The 23,909-nt window shown below is 33.2% G+C and overlaps 1 protein-coding gene across 1 annotated transcript in view; it reads right to left on the reverse strand.

Moving 5' to 3' along the window:
* LOC111056245 (transcription factor Ken-like) overlaps nt 1-23,909 on the reverse strand; it is a 67,667-nt gene that overhangs the window by 17,824 nt on the left and 25,934 nt on the right. Inside the window, 1 exon segment of the mRNA XM_039429704.1 lies at nt 1,771-2,166. Coding sequence (XP_039285638.1) covers nt 1,771-2,154 — 384 coding nt within the window. The 5' untranslated portion in view covers nt 2,155-2,166.

Raw genomic sequence — 23,909 nt, forward strand, 5'->3', positions numbered from 1 at the left:
ACCCTGTTACAAGTTGACCGACCCTGTTACAAGCTGCTAGATTCGTGTGACATAATAAACGGGAACCGGTTTGCTGGCTTGCATTCTCTCTCAGCGATCAAGATCAATATTGTCGAAATGGAAGTGTTTGTGTGTGCAGTGCAGTGATGACAGAAAGTGAAAGTGAAAGGACTCCCGCTCTGTGGGATGTGATGGATGCTGGTGTTAGCTCCACATTTTGCCACCAGGGTGCGCTGGGCAATGCAGTTCCTGAGTTTCAGATCAAAATCTCACATAATCTAATTTACATACCGCACCGGTACTTTTACCATAGACGAATATTTATTTATTTATTTACAATGCAAATAACACTAATGTAATAACATTGGAAGATAAAATAATAAGGTAGTCCTTCTGCTATTTTTCTTCCAAATTTATAGATGACAAAGTCCAAGATAAGGTTAGAATTTCACGTGTACAATTTTTATAAAATTTTATTCCTTAACCAAAATTATTCTTCAAACGTATTCGTTAACCAAAATTAATCGTTAAAAGTGGTATTTGAGTGGAATATTTCTAATTAATTTATCAATTTAAGCCATCTAAATTCAAAATTTATAGTTTTAATGTTTATTTTGGTCCAAAATAAGATGGCTTAAATTGATAAATTAATTAGAAATATTCCACTCAAATACCACTTTTAACGATTAATTTTGGTTAACGAATAATGATAACGATTGAAGAATAATTTTGGATAACGAATAATGATAACAATTGACGAATAATTTTGATTAACGAATAATGATAACGATAGAGAAATAGTTTTGGATAACGAATAATGATAACGATAGAGAAATCATTTTTGATAATAAATAATAATAATGACAGAGTAAACGCCTTTACTCTTGACAGACTGATTAACCCAGCGACCACATAGTACAAAATGTATTTTTATTATATTATGGTCGCTTGATTAACCTTTTTTCATTTTGATATCTCTGTTTTACGAACTTGATACGATACTAAACAAACTGTTCTAGAGACTATATTCTAGAGTTTTGAAGAAATCATGTAAACTCATGTGGAAATTTATCCCAAAGATCCCAACCTTTCAAGCTTGATGACCCAAAGTTGGATAATTTTCCATTTTCACGGCCCACCAAATCCTTCTTCCTGTTGACGAATTGGAAGAGTCACGCTGCAAGCCACCAAAATATATTTGCAAAACACCGGTTAGGGAAAGCTGCCCTAACAATTTTCACGACCTACCGAATCCCTCTCACTCTTGATGAATTGAGTCACGCTGCAAGCCGCCAAAATATATTTGTAAACCACCGGTTGGGAAAAGCTGCCCTACGCAATTTCCACTTTCAAGTCTCCTCAAACAATGTATCACAGTCTCCAGTAGGGGAAGAATAGTTCCACACACCATAATCCTTTTGCATTCCAGAGTGGGTTCAATTTTTCCCTATAGCCATAAGGAAACAAAATATTTATCTTCTTTCACCAATCCATTTTTCGATGCGTCCATGCTAAAACTGAATTACTCTATAGCGAGATTCGCGTTGTAAGTAGAAACGGAAGAAAGGCACTGCTTTCAATTTTCATTTTCCTTCTATGGTAGACATCTGCGATTAAAGTAATCTCGTTATTATCAGATACAATATTCTATTTCAAATATATTTTATTCGAAGAGTAAACATTTTTCATGATCTAATAATAAATTTTCATAATGGAAATGTAATATTCTGTTAGTTTATTATATTTATTCATAGGTGTTGTACTACTGACCTGCACACTAGCCTGTCCCGTATAGAGAAACTGTAGCATGTGACGCATGTGCCGGGGGCAGACATCGGGTAGGTGAATGGTAACGGTCGCCGCCTCATTTGGGGGGCGGTCGGCTAGGAGGCGGTGAATGAGCGGCGAAGCCGAGGCGAGCACTAGACGATGCGCGCGCAGGCAACTTGTGCCGCCTCCACCGCTCCCACTGCCGCCCCCGCTACCGCAAACAAGTGCCAGATCGGCGTGGCTTTCGGCATCGAACCATTGGTGCACCTCGTCGAAAAGCGACGCGTGATGCTTGCCGTAGTGCAGGGTGAGGAGGCCGTGAGTGCCACCCCCGCCTCCGCCGCCACCTCCGCCGCCTCCGACGCAGTCCGACGAGCCCAACATGCCAATGGCCCTCTGTAACACACAACATAACACACGTTCAATCATTGAAATCTGAAATGAAAGCGATGTTTTGCATCGAAAACTTAATAAGAAAAAGACTAACGTTGCAGTGTATCCTATCCTACATTATAGTGTAGTTGCAGTTATTCCTAGCTGCATAGTAACTGCATAGTAGTACTGTTACATTGTGTAGTTGCAGTTATATTATTTATTTATTCAACAATGATGAAATACATCATATTTATATTATATAGAAGAGTCTACATCACAAGTTTCTATCTTTAAGAAGCGCGTCGGAAATACACTAATTCAGATTTTTTGAAGATGTTGGGAAAAAAATGTTAAAACATTCGACAACCCAAATAATTTGAAAATTGTAAACTTAAAGTAGGATTTTTTCTGAATTAACATTAAAATCAATAAGTTTTATAAAAAATTAATAATACGACAGAGAGGAGAAAACTATTAGCCTACTACATAATAATAAATATTGTAATATATATTATATACTCTCCTCAATTCTACGATTGAATAGAGAGAAAGCAAAGACGAGGGAATAGAAAGATCAAATCATTAATAGAAAAATCAATAAGTGAATAATATGATAAGTATGTGAGGGTTGTATTATTTACGTAGTTGATTTGCTGAACGTTTAGGTTGACTTTGAATTCTGCATCTAGGTAGGAAACATCCACAATTATTTCAAATGCAAATCACATATCTTCTCAAATGATTCACTTTTCATGTAACATCCGTAGAGAAAAATGCAGCATAGATGCCTTTTAGTGATGGAAAATTTTCCTCAACATCCACGCAAAAATAACGAATTTTCTGATCTCTGAAGCAGTTTTCTATACATTTTTTTTCCTATGGGTGATAGCCACATGAGCACTAATCTTGTTTACTTTCACGTAACATCCGTAAAGAAAAATACAGCATTTATGACTTTTATTGGTGGAAAATTTCCCTCAACATCCAATCAAAAACAACAATTTTCTGATCTCTGAAGCATTTTTATGCATTTTTTTTTTGCTGAGGGTGATGTCCACATGAGCTCTAGACTTGTGCGTGGGTAATGAGACGGATGTTAATGAGAGATGATTTTGTTCATTATGATTCTACTTAGCAACTGTGTAGAATTCGATCAGCAATGAACTCTCACCTTAATAGGAAGGCACGTGGCTCTATACGATGTTGGCTTTTAATTGGAGCAAGCGATAATTAAAACAATACATTCGCATACGAATATTAATTGGTTCACCTCTCGATTGGAAAGCGATCAGCTCGCTCCGCGCAATAATTAGGCAAACAAGCAATTTCAGCCGTCACCTGAGCAAATAAAACACTATCATCTTTCATTTGTCAATACAAGAGTTCGTCAAGCCTTCTTTTTCACCGATGGTACTTTCAAATTCGACTAGCTTCCTTTTAATAACAAGTCCAATACATTTTAATAAATTCAACATTTTTAATAACATTTTTTAATACACTGTGATGACCACTTCACACATTAGTAATGCATAAGTATATGCACCCAAATTATTCCGAGTGACATTTCTTTTCTTGTAATGAATAGGTCTGATCCAAGGAGTAATAATAAATTAATTTTTTTTTAATTCAGGGATACACATCATGAGCATACTTTCGTCCACTATGTCTGTTTGAGAGACAGATTTCCACTATATTATGAATTGGAATGGGAACAAATTAATTCGGGCAAAAGCTTGTCTCGTTCAGTATTAATTCTACTATATTGGATAGATGGCAAAATATTATTAATCCAAAGGTGTAAATCGTATAAAATTTACGATAGAATATGTAAAGGATTAGAAGGTCTTTATAGAAGTATATTTTTAGAATGATACAGTGAGCTCTTCTTTACACTACTCATTCATCAAATTAATAGCAAATTTTATGGACTTCCAAGGGTGATTCCCAGTAAATTACACTGAATTACTAGGAATTTTTGATTGAAAATTTTTTCGTGTTTGAATTTTCTTCTGAACTAGTACTCAATGATAATGTCTGAAGACAAAATGGATATGATTAAATTTGTTCTTTTATTGGAATGGAATTAACTGAATAAAAAGGGTTGTATTTGTTATTGGATTTTTTTGTTCATTTTATAGCTATTAGCACGTACTTGAAACTCATACTACATTTTCTCATGTCAGATGATATTTTCAAGAATGATGATTTTTCCTCCACCCACTAGTGAATCAAGAATCGTAATTTAAATTTTACTCTCTGGAAGAGACGTTAGTACTTTTTCTAGCGAAGTAGTAACCCTGTTCCCTAGGTTTCAAAGCAAAGGGGGAAGAATACTAACTATATTTAATCTATTATTAGTAATAAATTTAATCTGTAATTGGTCATATTTCAACTCTGGTTGAAAGAAACGCCATCTATAACACTATGAATGGTTGCCATCTTCATCTTCATCTGCTCATGCGTTTGTCCGTTTGAAGATATGCAAATTGGATAAGGTAGCCCTGTTATAGACCATGTTTTTTCCAAATTCAAATTCAAATTCATTTATTGCCAAAAAGAAAACAAACAATAATTTACTCATACACATACATACACGAGCAAAAATAAAAGTAAATTGTTCATAATACAATATTACACATGCATATACATGAGAGCAGAAAAAACAATTATACAATTTCTAGGCATCACCTAAAGTTGTAAAATCTTTATGGAGAAAAGTATTAGGATGAAGAGAGGTACAAAAATGGAAAGAGAGAAAAGCTTCGTCCAGGTCTTTAGATGCCCATGAGTAACTATTAATAGATCCTTGGTTGATAAAATTCTGACATTTTATGGTATCGGAATGTCATTGACGTTTGAATGAAATGAAATTCCAGGAACTGCGATTTTATTAGATGTCTCATCCATTATTTTCTAAGGAATAACTCATTTTTTTCCAGATAATAAGTTCTTGGAGATTTTTGGTTATTAAAGTAGCTGTAGTTGACTTATTGATGGTAGAAAATCCTTGCAATAATATGCCTATTAATAACAAAGTATTGCTTTCACAATTTCCAGTCTGAAATCATCTTACAACAGATTAACTGATAGGAAAAATGTTGGAAGACAAGTGACCTGTTTTCCTGTTAATGCACAAGGTCAGTTTATTTTTAGTCGATTTCTTCCAAAAACAAAAGTTACAGTGTTTACGACTCCTATAGACAGTAATATAGAATCGACTTTCTCCTACTGTTAATTTGTTTATGACAAAAGAGAGTGGTGATGGGCATTCTCTTACTGAATACTAAAATAGAAATTTGGTATCTTATTTATAGAATAACAGTCGTTCCATTAAGCTAATGGAATTCTTCTTCTACTTTCAAATTTTGGAAAGTATTTTTCTAATCACAAATTAAGGAAGGAATAGATTAATATTTTGTGTTATCAAGCCATTAACGCATCAACAATAATGTAAATGTTGTATTTATAGCAAGGGTAGAATCAGTTTCAAAAGAAACCACAAAACTCCAGTCAATTTCTAGTGTAATTTGCAGGAATCACCAAATTTATTGGAATTGAAACAGAAAGTACCTTAGTACTCATGGAAGTTTAGGTTGTTACAAGTGTCAGAAAATTATGAGTCTGTTAACTTCATTTTGAAATGAATTTGAGAGCTTTGTTTTTTATTTATGCACTGACATAAGATATGACTAATGATAATAGATTTGGCCAATACACAGATCTTGAATAGAGAATCTTAGATAGTTTAAACTACTGTTAGAAAGTAGGCTCACCTCCATAAAATTCTCATAACCATCGTCACGATCTTCCTATTTATGAGAATGTTTATCACTGTACTGTAAGCCTTTTTTAATATATCATCGAATATAATTAGAGAGACCTCCAGACCGGAGATTTCGCTCATGAACTATTGTATTGATTTTGTAATCCGCAACTTGAAATTATATGTGAATACTGTATACACATGAGTTATATTTGATATGATAGTTAACTCAGTATGGTTAAATACGAGTACCGGTAATTCAGAATAAAAATTAAAACAAATCCACAAACCCTGAAACGATTCAAGACTCCATTCATCAGTAAGAACTCACTTCTCATTACAACTCGCTCGTTCAATGACATTGTGGTACAGTACATACTAAGTTTTTGTATCTGTAACTGGAATTTTTCGAAGCGTGTTATTTCAATGGAAATCGATAAAATCGTTTCATTTCTCAGATGAGAAGAATCGTAAAAGAGCACATATTTTCATCTAAAAAGATACAGGAGGGTTGATATTCAAAATATAGAAGGAAAATTTAAAATTGTTGAGCAATGGTCTTCTTGCTTTTGTCATTTTGTGAATGCATCTAAAGATGCTGTAAGAAATTCTACATAGATATCTGCTGAAGTGGATGTATATTTTTGTCTGAAGGTATAACATTTGAGTTGAGGATAGACATTCATTTATTTATTCATTTACAATACAAATGACACTAATGCAATAACATTATAGAAGATGAAATAATAAGGTAGTCCTTGTGATATTTTTCTTCCAAATTTATAGGTGTCAAAGTCCAAGATAAGGTTAGAATTTCACGTGTACAATTTTTATAAAATTTTAGTTCAAAATAAACATAAAAACTATAAATTTTGAATTTATGGGCTTAGAATTGCCTAATTTCACAACGTAACTTCTTGACTCTCAAAACAGTAAAAGAGTACAAAAATGAAACTGGGATAGTTCTTTATAAACAAACATTCCAATTCTATGAAGAACTTCACTGATTTTTCCTAATTTATTGACGTACAGTATCTCGAATGGAACAAAAAATGCTTCATCTAAGATTGTTTCCATGATAATAAAGTGGATCAACATGAATGTTTCAAAAAATAAATTGTAACCAGAAAAATTTCATAAATACATACTCGATCTGCCAGAGCATTCTTGCTTGTCAGCGACTTGTCCATTTGCAGCATTGTCCTGCATAAGGCTTTGCGGGGTATCATATGGGTATCTTTTCTATGAACGTTCCAAATAATAATGTAGACTAATAGCTACGAATATTAACGTTGAAATAATTTTTTTCTTCACTTTAACAACAACTACCGAAAATATTATTCACCTCCGTACCAACAAGCTAAGTAGTAACGAATTAACGAATTTATGTCTAAACAAAGTCCTGACAATACAATAATTTTCCTCTGGTAGACTACTGTGGAGCTGAATGATAACACTAATATAATGATGAAAAACACTAACTAATTCAGTGATTATCAAAATCGGAATCAGTCAAACAAGAATCGGAAAGTGGCAATTGTTTTTCAGAAGCAACATGTCTATGCCTTAAACGTAGAGCAACTTTATGACACCTTTCTCGTTAAGTATATTTGCTACATGTACAACATAAGCATGAAAGGTTTTTAGAGAAGGCAACGCGCATGTCATGCTGACGCATATGTTGAATAGTTCATCAATAATTGATATGCAAATAAACATAGAAATGAGAATAAGCTGTTGATCAGTGAAAACTAGCATTAAGCTCTCCAAGCTCTTATCGTTCAAAGCAGCTTCATACTGTCGTTGAAAAAATTGTAATGTAGAGAAGTTTTCTATAAAAATCTCTCTTTAATCATGATGTTGTTCTTTTTAAACCAGCATTGTTTGTGACACTGACTACCTTGAATCTCCAGTCTTCGACAACGACAAGAAGTTATCATTGTATCATTGTATCATTCTTGTCAAAAGTTCTTTCTATTGAATGAAAAAGACTTAGAAATTGTCGAAATTTTCATTCAATATGAATAATTACCACAATATCAACTTCTCAACTACAAAAAATGTCAAAAGTTCTTTCTATTGAATGAAAAAGACTTAGAAATTGTCGAAATTTTCATTGAATATGAATAATTACCACAATATCAACTTCTCAACTACAAAAAATGTTCTTCCAGTAGAATAATTCCATCAGGAACTTTGGTGGCAATTGTATTATTTTTCTTTCTCAGTTTTGATTTATATTTCAACCGAAATATCCTGCAACGGTTAATAATGATGATTAAACAAGGTTGGGCAATGAAGTATGGAGGATTTGGAGTAGATCTTACATACTCATTCCAGGTACATGCTGGGAAAAGTGTGAATTTCGTTCAGAAATGAGTATGTAACAGCTAAAATTTATTCATCAGATATTTTCGTAGTAATAGTAGTTTCTTTCCCAGTTTTGAGCTACCAAAATATCCTTCAACAGTTCATAAATGATTGTACATGGTTGGGCAATGAAATATAGAGGATTTAGAATAGATCTTACATACTCATTCAAGGTACATGCTGAGAAAGTGAGAATTTCGTTCAGAAATGAGTTTGTAACAGTTTTTATTTATACATTCATTCATTAATTCACAAAGGCAGCGCTTCACAAGTATTTACAGCCAAGGTGATGACGAGAGGATGAATGATAATATAGTACAAACTTTTCTATTTGTGATAATTTTATGAATGGATCAATAGTGACATGATGAAATCATCATGAGCTATTCCAAATCCTCCTTTCTTCATCGTCCAATCTTGTATCAACAAATAATTCAGTTTATCTCTCTTGGAAAATTACTATATATATTATAATTGGTATATAAAATGTATATTTCTGTTTACTTTGATTTTAGAAAATTACTTCAGCAAGAAATATTTAGTTATGATAGTTAATCGATATCGGTATATAAAATGTATATTTGTATAAAATGTATAGGTATATAAAGGTATGTAAAGGTATGTATATATGTAAAGGTATATAAATGTATATTTCTGTTTACTTTGATTTTAGAAAATTATTTCAGCAAGAAATATTTAGTTATGAAAGTTAATCGATATGTTTTAAGGAATGAGAGGTATGATGTACCATTTACTTCGAATAATTTAGCCAGAAACACCTTAATCTACATTGCACCAAAAACTTCCAATGAACCCGATAATTGTGCTGAGTTTGTTAATATGCTCCTGTTGAAAAAAAATTAAAGATTTGGTTGAATAATTACACTTTAGATGTTACATAATGTAATTCATTATTAATGTATTGTATTGTTGTAATTCATTCTGTTTTATTTTTTGCATGTAAGTTCAGGTTGACTATACATTTAACACTTTTGAGATTTTTGAGAGCTGAGCCAACAATTAATTAATATCATGATAATTTTAACTGTTAAGTAAATTCAACAGTGTAATAAACTGATAAGTAAATTTAACTGTTAAGTAAAAATAAAGTTCACTGATATATGTATATTTATATTTGAATTTACATGTTTTGTATAATAGTACCTTGTCAAGCAGCCTCTTTGAGGTTCGTTTAAGCTTATCTATAGCTTATCTATTCAATAAACGTTTTTTCTATTCTATTCTATTTTCCTATTGTGATCTAAATAGTAGATTGCAAATAGCGATCTTGAATATTCTCGATTATAAGAGAAATAAATGGAATCTCATATTATAGTTTTAACAGTAAGGAAGTGGTTAGAAACAACCAAGAACTAAGATTTTCCATTAAAAATTGTTCATAAAACAAACGATCATCAACACATAAGGTACAAAAGCTCATAAAGCTTTCCATTCTCAAGTTACAGTTGTTGGTTATGCTATGCTGTTATTGTTCTTGAGCATTTCCTTGATTGAGTAATGAGAATACGACCTCGCAGTTGATGAAGGAAATTCAGTATTTTATGAGTGAATGAATCTCGACCTTGTCCAATTCAAGGCCAGTCTCTTATCTATTACTTGTAAAAAAATACAAGTCAATGCTGGTACGGTGTGTAAACAAATGTAAAAAAGTACAAGTCAGGCCTGGCACTGTATGTAAACAAGTGTGAAAAAATACAAGTATGTAATACGAGTCAGGACGTATATATCACCACAGTACCGCTTATGGTCAGAGAGTATAGAATGTATTTATACTATAGTATCTGCATATGGTCACATCAAGGATAGTAGGATAGTAACATACGTCTACATTCAGCTATTCAAGTGAACAATTAATCTATTACCGAGTATGCCAAGTAGAATTTCTAATCGACTTCAAGTAGCATTGGAATACGTGTCTGAAATGTTGATTAAGTCTTAACGGTTGGGAAAAAATAACGTTGACATCTTCAGATTGTTACGTCAGAGTTATGTAGTTGTCATGAAGATCTAAATTCCATAAAACATGAGTTGTTAATGTTATGACGGTGGGAAAAATTCCTCAGCAGAGGGGCTATTGGAGTCCAGAGTACATGTGTTTTATTGAGAAAATTTCAGAAGATCTTCTTGATCTGATAATTTTGATGAGGATTGTAAGGAAGTGACACAAATACGAGCTATTTATATTGACAATAATAACCCACTTATTGAGGCTTAAGAGCTAATGTGTCCAAACACGTAAAATATGTCCTCTAAGCACATTTTCAGTAAGTTAATGTATTTTATGAAGCGTAATGATAAGCATTTCAGATAAGAATACACAATTTCAGAAGATGTGTACTCGTAGATTTACCTCTCTAGAATATTGAGTGTAGTTTATTTTGAAGGTATATTCTCCCCATTATAAGAGCTTTCAAATGTATCTTGATATTATTGTAATGTATTGATGTAATGTTGAACGGCACACTTAGAAGAGCTAATGTATCCAAACAAATAAAATATGTCCTCTAAGCAGATTTTCAGTAAGTTAATGTATTAACTTGAAAAATTATATTTATTTATTTATCTGTGGGAGTCTATGAAGTCGGTGTCTGTTGGATACTATTACAGTAAGCTATTATATACACTGCCCAATAAAAAGGTAGCATATCCACTGAAGGTTAAATAGTACATTTCAATCTCAAAATTGTTTAAAAGACGGATCAGAGTGCTAGTTCGTGTGAAGTCGTTCCAATGTGTGAATAAAACATTGATGGTATTGAATTGAGATGAAATATTAGAATATAGTTTTGTTTAATCTGACTTATTCGCTCCGGTTTCAACACGTACACCAAAGATTGACTTCATACATGATTTGATCCTCGATACTCAATTGAAAATATGTTTTTCACAAAATAGTATTTATAGGCTCCATTACCAATTATTTTTTTTAGTTTAGCCCATAATTAAGTGAATAAAATTTAAATTATAGAAATTTTCTCTGGTTTAGCCTACATACTTTTCATAGGTAATAGAGTCATGTAATATCTAGACATACATTTAGACTAGACTATCAGACTATTAATTCACTATTTTCTTGTTATAGTAAGATGGTGTTTGTAGTATCATGGCACTTTCAACGTACACGCTTCTACTCAAATAAATAAAAATCAATTGTAAGGCTGATTATGATAGGAAATTGTTTTCCATTCTGGAGATATTCTGGATTATACTTAAACACTCTTTGAAATGAAAAAAATATTATTTTATTCAAATTCAAATTCAAATTCATTTATTGCATGAAATAAATACACAATTGAATATACTTCACAGTTAGTACAATTTCAAATGGATCAACATGTACACTTGTAGGTTGTAATCTATCGCACATGATCAGAATAAGTATTGTACAATAAAGACATAATAATCCTTATGATACTAAAGTGAAAAGAAAAGAAAAATTAACATGCATCTCGTCCACGAAGGCTTAAGCATGTGTGTGGAGAGAAGTCTGTTCTTTATTTAGAATGAAATATTTGTGGTTTGAGAAGGATAAAGTAATTCTTGAATACTGAATCCTTGAATAGTTAATTCTTGAATGATACTGAGTTTGATCATTAGAGAAAAAAATAGTGAGAGGATGATACACCTCGAGAGCATTGATGCAACCCAATGAAGAACCTGTCACGGGAAAAGTATATTATTATTAAAGTAATATTTTCATATTATGCGATTTGTTATGAAATAGTTTCGTAATCATTCTTTTATCAATTGAATGATAATATAATTAATTAATTATAATTGAATAAAAATTATATATAATTTATATTATAGATAATATAATAATTAATTATTATAGTATAAATGACGAAAACATATATTCAATTTTCGTTGATTGTTTATAGAAATAGGTAGCAACCATCTATTTAAACATAAAATCTGCTGTGATCTGTGATGCATAACGTACCGACAATGGATTACCAAAGAATGTTGTAACAAGTGCATTTGAGAGTGGCTCTAAGTTGAAACTAGTTCTGAATTGATAGAATAAAAATTGCACTTAACTTTTATTTATTTTCAATAATTTTAGACTATAGATAGAGTGAGTATTCACCAAATAATTAAAAATGTGTACAAAATATTTCACAGGAATGAAATTCATGAATCATTAGTAATAGTATACCAAACGCAGAAAAAATAAACATGTGGTAGACAATTTTAAGACTATACAAGAATTGTACAGGAATGAAATTCATGAATCATCTATTATATTATAGTAATAGTTTACCAAATAATACAGAAAATAGACTACTAGTGGACTTCTATCAAAATTTGAGTAATAAACAGTTTTGAGTCTGTTGTTCCTCTCCCAATCTTTCATAATGAGTTAAGAATGATATTGTATCTATAACTGCATAAATAAATGAGAAATAAACATTGTAATATATACGACACTCAAAAAAAAATAATCAAAGATAAAACCGTTGAACTATAGCAGTGAATTTTGGGATACTATCATAGGCTCACATAGTTTCTATCTAATTAATACTTGTCCCAGTTGTCATTTGGTAGTAGCGCATGCGTGGGTCAAGTCACACATCAATATCTTTTCTGAAGCCTAGTTAAAGCACTATGACTATGTGGCATGTGGAATGTAGTGGTAGACTATATTTATACATTAGGCATAGTTCAGGAGGCTGGTCCGCAGCTTCAACTGATGAATAATAGCCCAGTCAATGAAGGCAAAAAATAGGCATTTGTCGGAACTAATTAGTGAAAAGCTGAAACTTTGCCAAATGTTACATTAGTATAAGAGAAGTACCCCTACAAAAGTCCCCGACCCTACCCCTCTTGCTTCCCCCCCCCACCCCCTTTTTAAGTTAAAATGTCGATGTTTACTAGAAGCTCGATATCTCAGTAACCAATCATCGAATAGAGTTGAATTTTTTTTAGAAAGGTTGCTAATATAATGGTCTACAATAATGGGTCTATGCTTTTTCACGATAAAAATGATAGTTATCCTGATATAAACAAAAACATCTAAAAAAATGAACTTTTTTCAACTAGACTCATTTTTGTTTCCCAATTTACTTATTTGTAAGCAATTTTATCGAAAAAAACTTTGAATAAAAGTTTAAGATCTATTCTTTCTCAATCCAACGATATAAATCTTGCTTACAAAAAATCGGAAATGTCGCTCTGGGAGGGGGAAATAGCAACGCGCTACACTTTTACGCTACGAGCTACGCGGTCCCCTCACATCAAGCTCGCACAAGCCATGCGTCTATTTGAAAAACGAGAGATTCTCAGTTATATTTTATTCTTCAATACTCATAGTTCAGATTGATAGAATAGTTTTTATGTTCAATAGAAAAGTAGCTTGTTTTTGTGGCTTTAAGTTCATAAAATTATATTGTTAGATTTTAAGTGAACCATTGTGACTAGATGTTGTATAGAATGCATAATATGGATATTTTTGAAGATACAAATGCAGAGTGAGGCTCATAGCATAACTATATAACATATAACTATATTATATACAAAAGACTAAGTATTTTGTATGCTACATTTTGACAATACAGTGGTGAGCTGGGCCCATAGAAATAGATGACATCTATTATTATGGCTGGGCCGGGCAGTAGGGGTGCGGCGCTAACGTTGCTCCTCTCAATATTGTTTTTGTTGCTAAATAAAGAAAAGAAACTCGTTCTTTGCATTCTCGTATGAGTGGCATTCTCATCCCTCATGTCAGTTTCAGAGGGAAGTTTGCCAAGTTCGGACGTGCGTGGTAGACTTTTCGTAGTGAAGCACGTGGTAGATTTTTCGTAATTTTTCGTAGTGAAACACGTGGTAGATTTTTCGTAATTTTTCGTAGTGAAGCACATGGTAGATTTTTTGTAATTTTTCATAGTGAAACACGTGGTAGATTTTTCGTAATTTTTCATAGTGAAACACGTGGTAGATTTTTCGTAGTTAGTGCATTGATGGTGACAATTTTTTCACACAGTTCGATTATGAAATTATTTATTTGTGATCCCTTCTGAGTGATTACACACAAAAATATAGTTTTGTAGAAATATCAGTTCGGCGTGATGTGCTCCTGTTACTCCAAACAAGTTTGAAACAATTAGTGATGGATGAATCGGACTTAATTGTTTAATTTGTGGTAACAAACTAGATGACAATATTGTAGTTGTAAAGAATGGAATCAATGCTATTTCTGAAGCCAGCAAAAAAGAAGAGACAGTTACATGAAAAACTACGAGGAAAGAGTACTATTAAATTACACAAGTTATGTAGGCAACAATACACAAGACCTTCGAGTATTCAAGCAGCTATAAAGACACTAGATGAACAAAATTAACCCAGTACATCAACCACTGGAGTTACTCGTAGAACCCATCAGGACAATTTTGATTTTAAGTTGTGTTTTTTATTTGTGGAAAATCAGCAAATTACAGCTCTAAAATTCCAACTCAATATAGAAAACCATTTCACGAAGTAACGACGATCGAGTTCAAAGAAAGTTTTTTACAAAAGTGCAACGTTAGGAGTGACATATGGGGTGAAAATGTAAAAGCCCGACTTCTAAGTGCAATAGACTTAGTAGCAGCAGAAGCGCGCTATCACAAACATTGCTACACAGAATTTACTAAATCTAAACCGATTGAAACACAAAAAGGTAGACCTCAAACCAAATTAGCTTCTACATTTACCAAAGTATGTAACTATATAGAAAACAATGATGAGTGCCAATATACTATAAAAGAAGTTCAGGATATTTTTAAATCTTTAGCTGATGATGATGCTGCTTATTCTGACAAACACTTAGGAAAGCTTCTCCAAGAGCATTTCAAAGAGAGACTAACATTAACAAATGTTTCTGGTAAAAAGAATGTTTTCTGCCTTACTGACAATGTGCATAAAATTGTGGACAATTGGTATAGAAACAGGGTTCTTGATCTAGAAGAAGAGAAGAAGAGGATTGTTTCAGCTGCTGCCTCAATAATAAGAGAAGACATACAAAGGAAAACCTATGACTTCAATTCGTATCCAGATTTGGAAACAATTAAATCAGGTGGAAAAAATCTCATCCCCGAGACTCTTGAAATGTTCATGTCACACTCATGTTCAGGACTCACTCATGGAAGGGGAATGAATGAAAGTACTGTGAATAAATGGATTCTTGGGACACCATACTTCATAAAGATTAATGAAGCATTAGAGGAGTTCTTAGACATTTCTATTACCTACAGTGAACAACATGTTGAGCTGAGAAAGTCAAGAAAACTCAGAGACCAAGCTGATATTGATAAGTTCACCACATGGTTCAGACAACACAATCCATTAAATAAGGAATCTGGAGAGCTAGTTTCATTATCATCTGGCTTAATCAGTGATGAGTCAGTCAACTGTGACCAAGCCTATGACATAGGTTGTGCTGCTATGAAGACAATGGTAGGAAAATCATTTGGGAAACTGACATTAAAAAGAAAGGACATGGTTAAGACCCAACTAGCACACAAATTAGTTAAAGTCAGATCCAAAGAAATACCAGTCAACTCTCAACAGCTCTTCAATAGAATACTCTGTGTGTGTGATAGCTCTCAAAAATTGAAATTGTATCTTGAATATGAACTGTCTTCACATCCACCATCTCTCTTCGACAATGTTTCACTAAGAAAAGGAACTAAATCATCTATCCTGTAAGTGTTTCAAGATGCTGTAATAGAGGAAGAAGAAATTGATCAAACAAATTTATGTGTGATTATTGATGGAGGATTTCTCCTTCATTATGTTCCCTGGCCACAAGACTCCACTTATGGAAATATCATACACATTTATCGAAAATATGTTGTAGAAAACTTTGGAGAAAATGTAACGGTTGTATTTGATGGCTATCCAGAAGACTGTACAACTAAACAAGAAGAGCAGAATAGAAGAGCAGCAAAAAAATCCTCAAATGACATAGTTTGATAGGAACACAAAATGCTTAACATCAAAGGAAGAATTTTCAGGCAACAGAAGAAACAAGAAGAAGCTTATATTTTCAGTTTCTGAAGAGCTTATAAGTTCAAATATCAATACAATTGTTGCAAAAGCCGATGCTGATATTTCCATTGTGACGACTGGAATAGAGGAGCTGAAGAGACACAAAACTGTTATGTTGTATGGTACAGACACTGATTTGTTGATACTGTTGATAGCTCTTGCCCCTGAGAATCAAGAAATCTACTTCTGCAAACAGATAACAGGAAGATTGCATGGAAAAGTGTTCTACAGCATTTCAAAGATAATAGATAAGGTGAAAAATACAAGGAAGCTTTTACTGTTTGCTTATGCAATAACAGGCTGTGATACAACTTCTTATTTTTTCGGCCTTGGAAAAATAAAATCTTTAGAAATTGTTCAAAAATCAGAAGAAGCTCAGAGACAAGCATCAGTGTTCATTTGTGAAAATTCATCTAAAGAACTGAAAAGAAATGGTGAAGATTTTATTCTGAATTTGTATGGCCAGAAAAAGCACACAAGCCTCAATGAAGCACGTTACTTCATGTTTACAAAACTAGCAAGAAAATCAAAACTCAGATCTAATTTTGATCTTGCTAAGCTTCCTCCAACGTCTGAAGCTGCACATCAACATATATTTAGAGTGTATTTGCAAGTGCAGACATGGCTTGGAAATAGAAGGATGCTACAGATTGGGGCTGGAAGATGGAAATGGTGAAGAAAAATGGTGATCACAAGAAAAGTTTGAAACCGGTACAAAGCACCAAACCCTTTGCACCTGATGACCTTCTGCACCTTGTGTCTTGTAGCTGTAAGACATCATGTCTTAAATATTGTGGGTGTCGGAAAGTGGGACTTGATTGCTCTGCCATGTGTGAGCACTGTGATGGTCTTTCTTGCGAAAATAGTCCTAATATTGATGAAATTATTGATCACGAGATTGAATTGGATTGTCAAGAACAGTAAAAGAAGGAAGAGAAGAAGAAGAAGAAGAAGAAGAAGAAGAAGAAGAAGAAGAAAAGGAAATGAGGAGGAGGAGGAAGAAGAGAAGAGGAAGAAGAGGAGGAGGGGAGGAGAAGAGAAAGAAGAGAAGGAAAAAGAGGGAGAGTGATTTTGAGAGAATGACTATTGTATATAGTGTGAATATTAATTTAAGTGGTGGGTGGGCGGTCCGTGATGGTGTTTGACACCTGCCGGTTTGAGCCAGTCCGGGACACGGCGGGTCCATAGGTGGTGGATGATGGAACAACCCTAAATGATGGTTAGGAATAATCCCCCGAACCAAAACTGGCTCTCTTTATATGCTTTTGAAATGCTTCTACTGCAAAACACTGAGATCTAATTTTGGGGGTTGAGGGACCCCCTCTACCCCCCTTCTTCATGGTTTAATGAGCTTGGTAGTATCAAATTTGAGCTAAGCGCCCAAAAATACATATAAAACAACTGAAGAAAGATTTTCCGTTCGAGTGAATGTGTTAATCATATAACATGCAATAATAATGATGATAATGAAGGGTTGCGTCAAAGCGTAGCGCGTTGCTATTCCCCCTCCTAACGCAATATTTCTTATCGTTGGTATGCTAAATTATACATCGTTGGATTGAGACAGAATAGATCTATAACCTTTGTTTGAGGCTTTTCTCGATAAAATGGCATACAAGAAAGTTAATTGAGAAATAATAAAAAATTTAGTTGTAAAAATGCAATTTTTTTAGATATATTTATTTTTATCAGGATAACTGTTGGGTTTATCGTGAAAGTGAATAGAATCATTATTTTAGACTTTTATATTACCAACCATTTGAAAAATAAATCAACTCTATCCGATGATTGGTACCTGAGATATCGCGTTTGTAGTAACTACCTGTTTTTTCCAACTTCAAAGGGGGGTGGGGGGGGGAAGCAAGAGGGGGAACTTTGGGGACTTTTGTGTACAAACTTCTCTTATACCAATATAACATTGGGTAAAGTTTCAGCTTTTCACTAATTAGTTCCGACACAAAACCTTTATTGACTGGGCTATAATGTGTGCGATGCAGAGGGATAATAATGGATGATAGAAGAGGAAGAGAGAATGAAGATTGACCCATTTCCTCACAATGCATTGCGCAATGGAGGTCATCTCTTTCTGAGGCTCCCTCTCGTTCTCTCTCTGTCTATTTAGCGCGGGAAATGGCCGAATTGCGTCATCACTGATGATGCTGGTGAATGGAGATAGATGGGCCGAGTTGTATTTAGGATCACTCTAGAATCAAGTCGAACTAAACAAACACAAGATACAAACTGTTGTGTTTGAGTGTTGTAGTAGTAGTAGTAATAGTAGTTCAACCCGATAACGTTGATTCCAAGGTCGTCTGAGAATATTTGTTGGGACCAATATCGTAGCACCACAGAAAAAAGAAGAATAAATAGTGTTTTCTTGTGGTGCACTGTGGATAATAATTATAGCATGAGTGACATACCCAGGAATCCAGGGAGTGCCTCAGATCTGCGAGGTTTCAATCCGTCTAGTGTATGAACATAACCTAAAAGGTTTAAAGGTTGAAAGGTGCATAAAGGTTGGGTTCGGGAGGTTAGGTTTGGCTTTTAAATAGCAATATGTTGATATTTTTGGAAATGTTTTAAATAATAAACACGTATAATGAAACGTTGAAATACTCACACTTTTGAGATATCGCACAAATATTTGAATGACACCCGGGAATTCATTCGGTGAGGGTAATCCATACTCAAATTTAGTAGTCTGTCTACTAAAATTGATCCATACTGGGTTTTCTCCCAAAAAAAACTGATTAGAAAATTCAGTAGTTTAGACAGTGGGAATATTCAAGAGAACAACCATACACATGAACACCCATACAAGAGGCAGTTGATTATGATTGATCACATGCATTATTGAATAATTTTTCCAAACTATCAGACACAAAGCCATACTATAATATTAATTGGAATTTGTTAAAATGATCAGCTACCGTACTAGAATATAAATTATTGAACTATATAGCCTATATTGAGAATTATATGTACATTATTGGAAAAGTGATTAGGAAAATTGTGTCCAAGGATATTCGCGACTGAAAGATTTCTGACAGAAGAGTCGGAGGTCTTGAATTTGATAGAATTTGAACTCTTTCAAATAAGAACAGGTAGAAATTGGTATTTCCAACAGGTGCACTGAAGAAGTGCTACTATGAAGCACCAAGAAGAAGCGCAAAATTACTAATAAGAGTTCACTAAGCCTCAAATAGAGCATCCGGCTCAAGAAGTAGTCAAGAGTCTTTGACCTGCATAGGTAGTCATCTCTTAGAAAATCAAATTACTAGTTAAATTTAGTGTCTAATTCATGTCAATATTTGATATTTCATATTGAAGTATTCAAGCAAATAGTATAAAAGTGCATATATAAATAGTATAAAAGTTCATTCACTGACAGGAGAGTAGAAAACATGGATGGACCAGGACCGGATTTAGCAATTTGGCTCCCTTGGACAAAATATTTTTTTAGGCCCGATTCTAGTTAGAGTAGATCTCCTTAATTCAAAAATCGATAGCAGGCCGATTAAGTTGATTGTTCGACACATCATAATCACGATCCAACTTTATAATATTATTGTTTTTTTTACTCGAGAATTTTAAAGAAAAATAATTTTGGTAGAGAAAGACAGAACTAACTCAAAAAACCAGAACATATGAGGCAATGGTTTGAATTAAACATTCTATAGCTGCCTGCTTCCTATTGGTCGCTATGAAGATAAACCGATCAACTCAATGACCAATCAGGTAACTCCTTTCCTTCTTTGGTTTTTGAGTTTTTACACATAAGTTGGTGACCCAGAATGACTACTAAAAACTACTAATTTAGCGACTCCTACATCAATTCCACGTTTCGTTATTGCTTGGGAAGTGTATCCAACGATAAGAGTGCAATAAAAGCATGTTCATTATTCATTACAAAAATGACTGAGAAATATACCTAAATCCGTCAGCTTACAAGCAGAAGACACTAAGTCAAAAATGATAGTTTTGAGAAAAACGATTTTGAAAGTTTGCATGTTCACTCTAATATCTGTGTTATATAATAAGATTTGTGTTACTGGTGAAACGCACCAAGTCGACACACCAAGTGCGTTTCTCTTGATCAAGAATGTGCTGTAAGTTTGAATGAAATATTGAAAACTAACTAGAAATATTGAAAACTCTATTCACAGGTTCAACTGAGAGTCTTGGCTGTGATTTTCTTATTTATGAAATATATACGCTGCAGTATATACAGTAAGATGTAGCCTACGATTTAATAACGAATCGTGCATGTTACTGAAATATTGTTAACATTTTTGAATGGATGTCTGTGATATTTCAAGCTGAATTGCTACAGAATAAAAAATGGAATTCAGATCGTTCACTTTGAAAATTATTCGGACAATATTTTTCTATATTTCACAGACATTTCTTTCAAGAGAGGACAGTCAGAACGAACAAAGACGTTTGGAATCCCCAGTTTTTGCTTCCGGAGAAGTTGAAGGTGTGGGTCCTGGCTTCTTTTCTTTTTTTTCTCCCCCTCATATTTATTTTTTTCTCTATCCTCTGAGGGTCCTTCAAGGTCACTGCCGACCCTTCACTATAGCCGCGCCTTTCTCCTGCTGCTACCCTTTTCACATTCCCTTTCACTGAGTCTTCTAATCCTCAAAAGGAACAGACAGTTCTTTCTTCACTATAAGCAAGGACTCCATCCTTTGTCTGATCTATATCCAGTCCGATCTACCTGCCTTGCTGCCTTTCACTCTCGTTTCGTCCAAAAAAAAAAAAAAAATGAAATAAAAGAGAAAAGGACCATCGATGACAGCGGAGCAGATAACCACTGGATTCTATCCAAAACCTAAACCTACCTACCTGAAGCTACTCTCAGATGGAATCAAATAGAGAATGCATTTATTCAAATGCTAATCAATATATAATTATTATTTAATGAAAATCCCAAATAAATGCTGCAAATCACCCCGAAGACTTTTGGTAGAGAGTTAGTGGGGAGGATATTTTTAATATTCTTTCCGAAGAATGGACATTGATATGTCCAAAGCTCCGCCTTTATGTAGATGCATAACATATAATTATTATCTATAGTTTATTATATTACAAATTGCTTTTTCATATCATATACAGTTCAATAATTATTTTCTTAGTCTATATCATGTAAATTCATCTATAATTTTGCTGTATTGTAAGCTATTGTATATAAGTGTATAAGACAGTATATATTGTAATCTACATAAATAAAGTACTCAATCAATCAAGACTTCTGCTACTGCAGACATTGACAACAGGGTTAACAGCTAGATGGAAATTCGATGAGAACTACTATCCAAAAATTAGTTGCCAGCCCGGGAATCGAACCGGTACCTCCCAATGTCTGAAGTAGCAGAAGTCTTCGGGGTGATTTGCAGCATTTATTTGGGATTTTCGTTAAATAATAATTGAAGCTACTCTGGTTGAACAGGGCTGATTGTGTCTACATTTTACAGAACTATAATATCCAAAAAATCACCTCTTTTATATGGGCTACTTTATCCAAATTAATAAAAACAATATAAAACTTTTAGTACGGTACCCTTCTATTAAAACATTTTAAAAACTTCAGAACATTTCAACGACTAGTTTTAACCTACTTTGACCATTTTCAAGTTGAAATGTTTTAAAAGGGTAGTGTAAGTTTTATATTGTTTTTATCAATTTACTATAAATATCGGGGCACTGAGTTTCGCTCGTTATTTTTATTCGTTGTTAAACAGAGCACAATTCTCCAAAATGATCGTTTTTATATTTTACAGCTAGTTATACGTCTGCTTATGAATTTCGGGGTTGCGATATTTTAATTTTCCACAGAATCACTCGCTCACTTTTTACTATCCACAGACGACGAAAGTCTCAACTGTTTCAGCCAAGGTTGAATTATCCTTTTAATGTCGTTCAGTGAGTTTTCCCCAGGATGAGACCTAGTGCAATCGAATTTTTATATCATAAACCTACTATGTTCCAAATGTGGTGAAAACCTTTAGAGCCGTTTTCGAGATCCGTTGAACATATATAACCAGATATAAAAATATAAACAGGTATACAGAAATTGCTCGCTAAATATAATAGGATATCCAATTATATCAGATTTTACATGTTATCAATAATACAATATCATGTTTATCAATAATATCAATGATAACTAAAACTAGTTAATGATGAAAATATAATATTCAACGAAAAAATAACTACATTGAAGAGCTTCCAACTTCAGTACTTTACAGCCCCAATTCAATACCGAAAAAACATCAATGTGGTTGTAGATTTGGTTTCTCACGTTGAGTTCAAATCATTGTCAACTACAACAGATTTATCTGACCTTTTTTATGATTTTGCCAGTTAATAGATTTCAGAGATTGATCCGAATTACACTGTATTGAACCATAGAGAAACAATAGCATAAGTAGATATCTCATGGTATAGGGCGTTTGTCGCAACTTTTACTGTTATCTCAAGCTCATAGTCCACGTAGTTCTTTCCTGTGAAGCTTTATGACGCAGGTAGTCTCTCATATTGTGCCGTTCATACACTCTTACCCGGTCAAAACAGTGAAAATCGACAATAATCGACAGTAATCGGCTTGAGATAACAGTAAATGTTGCGACATAAACGCCCTATACCATGGGATATCTACTTACGCTATTGTTTCTCTATGATTAAACTTATTATTTCGGAATAAAGTTCCAAGTCTGGTAGCCTATATTAACTATCATGATATTGGTTGGTTGATGCGAGTAAAACCTATGTATAATATTTGGACAATTCGAAACTGAATTAGGAAATTGAAGAAGTTTTTGGCAATAGCCTGTTTTTTCTTTTCCGATCGTTGTATTGTTTGTACTGACCTAAATAAATAAATAAATAAATGAAATAAACAAACATAATACTTGTTATTATATAAATTCGGCTTCATTCTACACAGTTATCGATATTAAATAAAACAAAAAACTAAATTGCGAGATTGAGGAATGGATAAGATCAAATAAAACTGAAGAAAAAATCTTCCAGGCACCAACTGTTTCTTGTTTTATGTTTTGTTTTTTATCATAGAATAATTATTGTGTGTTACTAACTTTTATCTAATTTCATCATCTACTAATGTACAAAATTATATTTGTGTGTAAGTTCCACTAATCTTTGTTCTTATTTTGGTTTAATTTCTTAGTTTATATTGAATGAATATATATTACTGCAACCTAGGTCTATGCACAGGTTTTACCTTGTAGGCTACTCCTTAAACATAGATGGACATAAAAAATATACTGCAGTTTTGGGATCATTTTATATATTCAACAGTATTTTTCTTGTATTATTTTTAGATGTTATAGTATTATATTATTATAATTGTGTATGTTTTTGAGAAATAAATTTGAATTTGAATTTGAATTTGAAAATATTGTGAACTCCAACTCAATATACTGTTCATTAAGCAGCATCAACTCAATCGACTAACACGTTTGATAATTAGTGATAATTAGTGATAATTAGTGATAGTTAGTAATACTTTTATAACCTAATTCTCAACAAAGAAGAGCATTTAATACCAATCAGATCC

The sequence above is a fragment of the Nilaparvata lugens genome, chromosome 1 (assembly GCF_014356525.2).
Source record: "Nilaparvata lugens isolate BPH chromosome 1, ASM1435652v1, whole genome shotgun sequence".
NCBI lineage: Eukaryota > Metazoa > Arthropoda > Insecta > Hemiptera > Delphacidae > Nilaparvata > Nilaparvata lugens.